Source organism: Lolium perenne, chromosome 6 (genome assembly GCF_019359855.2).
Source record: "Lolium perenne isolate Kyuss_39 chromosome 6, Kyuss_2.0, whole genome shotgun sequence".
Taxonomy (NCBI): domain Eukaryota; kingdom Viridiplantae; phylum Streptophyta; class Magnoliopsida; order Poales; family Poaceae; genus Lolium; species Lolium perenne.
The window spans coordinates 36,072,362-36,075,862 of record NC_067249.2 but is presented as its reverse complement, the minus strand read 5'-3'; the positions used below and the strand labels follow the sequence as shown (position 1 = coordinate 36,075,862).

The window sequence follows — 3,501 nt, the reverse complement described above, 5'->3', positions numbered from 1 at the left end:
CTCATCGTCGCTGTCCATCGCGGCAATCAGACGAACACCTTGCGGACGGGGCGGTTGTGCCGCGGTGGCGGCGAGCTCTGTTCCGGGCGAAACATCGGCCGCCGGTCGAGGGGGTGGCGTCCGTGTCGATGGACGGCGGTTCCTAGACAGGCGGCAGTGTCTATTGCAAGTAGGGGGGCGGCGACGACGGGGACGGTGGCGATCTAGACTAGAGGGGTGGAAGTCAGCTCGGGCGTGGGTAGGAGGTGGGGAAATTGGTGCGTATGGTTGCCAGGCGGAGCCCACGCTCGTTTTCTGACGTGCCGCGAGGTGCCGGCGTGCCCAATTCGCGTCCTACGCGAAGGGGCCGGCACGGCGATGCCGAGATTCTATTGGGCTCGAAAACTAGCCGGCGCCGTTTGGGCGCACCGGTGCGAGCCCAAAAAACCACACCGGCCCCCAAATCGCTATCAGAATCCTATGAGGCGCGCTGGTGGAGATGCTCTAAGGTGTATCGACAAAGTCGTACGAAACAGCCCTAGGGTCACCACACCATTGCTGGTCCTTCAAACAAAGTGGGCTATCTTCCCGTGATGACTTCCTTCATCAAATCCGTTAATTGCTTCGTTGGACAGGTGAAGCCAAGCTGGCAACGTCAGCTGAAGAAAATGAATACACGAGCAATCAGTGGGACACGCACCAAATAGGGCGGTGCAAAACTCCAAAGCTACTAGTAGTGCCTTAAATCGCGGCAAAGGAGCTGTCTTTACACCGCGCACCACCTCCCCTTCCATGTGCGTCATCACTTATATTGGCGTTCCCGTCCATCTCATCTCGCCTCTGCCCTTTGCCTTGCTCCAGTGTCACTCCTAACTAATCCCAAGTCCGTCGCTGCCTTCTTCCCCACATCATCGTCTTCTTGGGACTCCGTCCGTCCACGGGAGGAGAGAGGCCTGGCCATGGATCCCCCGACCGCCCAGTCCATGTCCGCGACCGAAGACTTCCAGGACAAGAGCCTGGACGGATGGTACGTGCGCCCGATCCAGCCCTTCCTATTCTCTTCCCGCTCGGCTCTGCTCGCTCTTCGATTGATCGCTTGTTTCTTCCTCACACTGAATAATTGGCTGTTATAACTGTGCACCCCGAATGTCTGCAGCTGTTCCTGCTGCTACGACTGCTGCTCCAACATCCTGGACTGGATCTGCTGTGTTTGAAACCGATGCTGCTTCTCGCCGGCGTCCCACTCCTTCTGGCCGCCGGAAGCGCGTGAGTTACGCCGGGGTCTCTACATGTTACGCAGGTTTTGGATGTTCCTTTTTAAAACGAGGCCTTTGGAGTAATCTGTAATCTGAATCTCTAATGAACTTCATTAGGCAGCAAAGGCAATTTGGGGACCAATTGCCGGAATGTTGACTTATCTTCCGCTACAAAAGAGTATATATGCAGTAAGGCTACGAGTTTATTAGTCTTGATCCTAATTAAGTACCCATGCTTCATACGGTGTTGTCCATCAGCATTCAGCAAGATGGACTCACCGGTGAAGGTAATGTACTCGCGCCGCACTATGGCACCGATGAAATGTGCATGTCTGGATATAGTTCAACTCGTCCAAAGCGTATACCATCTTCTTTTCAAAAGGAGGGTAGACCAAACTGCTAGACACAAGTCATGGCGCGATGGTCGAATACAGTGGCGGCCTGCATGTAGCTGAAATCGTGGAGTTCGCTTAAAATCTCACTGGAAATAAGACGCTGTAAATGGTTATTTTGGTAGTTGAGTTTCGATCAGGATCCTTGTCGAGATGAGATTACCGCTATTGAAAGGTTATCTGGTCTGAAAAAATGACATGGAAGGAGGCGACCCAATGACTAAATTGGGTGGATGGAGATGGTAGAATTTGGTTTGCAAGGCTAGACCGCTAGAGTGAAAACCCGCTACTCTTCGGGGCGCAAGATTACCGAACTGTGATAAAAATTGAAACAAATATATCATGACAAATCCCGAACGAAGGCGACGACAACGGTGATGTCATCCGGCTTCCCGCCGTGGAACCCGACCCCGGCGGCCTGCTTCTGGTACTCAGTGCTGAACGGCGAGACTTTCGTTCGGCTCCGCGACATCTCGTACGCGATGCCCGCGATGACGTCCACCATGTTCTTGGGCGAGTATCCGTGCGCCGTGCCCATCCGAACTACCCGCTCCAGCTCCATGTCGAAGACGTTGTCGAACAGCCCGTCCGTCCCAGCCACGACGACGTCTCCATCCCTCACGGGCATCTCGCCGACGTCCGCTTTCGCGACGCTGTCCCCCTTCCCGCCGGCACTGATCTGGAACGGGCAGTTGAAGTGGCTTTGCTGCGCCCGCGAACGGTGCACGATGTTGCCGCCCCGGAGCACGGCGAAGGCGCTGTCTCCGATGTACGCCCACCTGAGCGTCGCGCCGGCTAGCGAGAGGATGACGGCCGTGGATGCTCCGGACGCGGCGGACGCGACGGTCTCGTCGTACGCCCGCTCCAGCAGCGTGTATGGGCAGACGGGCGTGCCGGGCTCGATCGCCAGGACGTGCATGAAGGCGCTCGTCATGAGCCCTCGTGAGAACGCGGCTGCGTCCACGCCGCGATTGCGGTACGATCCCACGCCGTCCGCCACGCCGAGGACGCCGGCCTCGTCGTGCCCGAAGTGCGCGTCTTCGTCGTGGTCCGGGAGATAGCAGGAAGCCCACTCCATCCTCAGCAGCTTCGTAGCGTCGTCCTCGGAGGTCGACGCGAGAGGCACTTCTTCGTGGAGTTGTCCGGGATCGTTGGCATCGGCGTCCTCGTAAACCACCAGTGGTGGCGGCGGCAGCACGGAGGCGGCGAAGCTAGCGACGCGGTCTTCCTCTCCGGGTGCTGGCGCGGGCGAGACGCGGCGGCCGAGGCTGAACGCGACACGGAGGGCGTCGGGGGTTCGATCATCTATCTCGCTCAGGGTTTGCTGGATCTGCTCCAGCTTCTCCATTGTGGCCGGCCTTCCTCCTCTTCCTCTTCGTGATCGCTCTCCTGGAGTCCTGGCCGCCGCATATATATAGGTGACCTAGCATACCACTTCATGTTGTAATATACAAGTCGTTGATATGATCTTCATGAAGGGACTTCTTCACAAATATCACATCCCTCAGAGTGGTACAACAAAAACATTGCAGGTCATAACACTCGATATAATATTACAATCAAGATCTTAACAAGTTGGTATTCTCACAGGTCCGATGAGAACACCCTAAGATAACTTAAGTACTGTTACAAACCAACATAAATATAAAAGAGAGCTCACCAACTTATTTAAGTATGCCACTACGCTGCTGATGTCTACTCACGCTTCTTTTCCTGTAGACAGTGTTGGGCCTCCAAGAGCAGAGGTTTGTAGAAAAGCAGCAAGTTTCCCTTAAGTGAATCACCCAAGGTTTATCAAACTCAGGGAGGAAGAGGTCAAAGATATCCCTCTCAAGCAACCCTGCAATCACGATACAAGAAGTCTCTTGTGTCCC

The 3,501-nt window shown here is 55.4% G+C and overlaps 2 protein-coding genes across 2 annotated transcripts; one reads left to right on the top strand and one right to left on the bottom strand.

Moving 5' to 3' along the window:
* The first annotated feature begins 741 nt into the window (after positions 1-741).
* LOC127318303 (uncharacterized) lies at positions 742-1,444 on the top strand. The gene is made up of 2 exons (XM_051348775.2): positions 742-1,006; positions 1,136-1,444. The coding sequence occupies exons 1-2, from the start codon at positions 939-941 to the stop codon at positions 1,191-1,193; spliced, it is 126 nt and encodes a 41-aa protein (XP_051204735.1). The 5' UTR covers positions 742-938; the 3' UTR covers positions 1,194-1,444.
* A 472-nt stretch (positions 1,445-1,916) lies between these two features.
* On the bottom strand, positions 1,917-2,705 carry LOC127318311 (putative protein phosphatase 2C 23). Its single transcript, XM_051348781.2, has one exon. The coding sequence runs from the start codon at positions 2,703-2,705 to the stop codon at positions 1,968-1,970; it is 738 nt and encodes a 245-aa protein (XP_051204741.2). The 3' UTR covers positions 1,917-1,967.
* Positions 2,706-3,501: the final 796 nt, after the last annotated feature.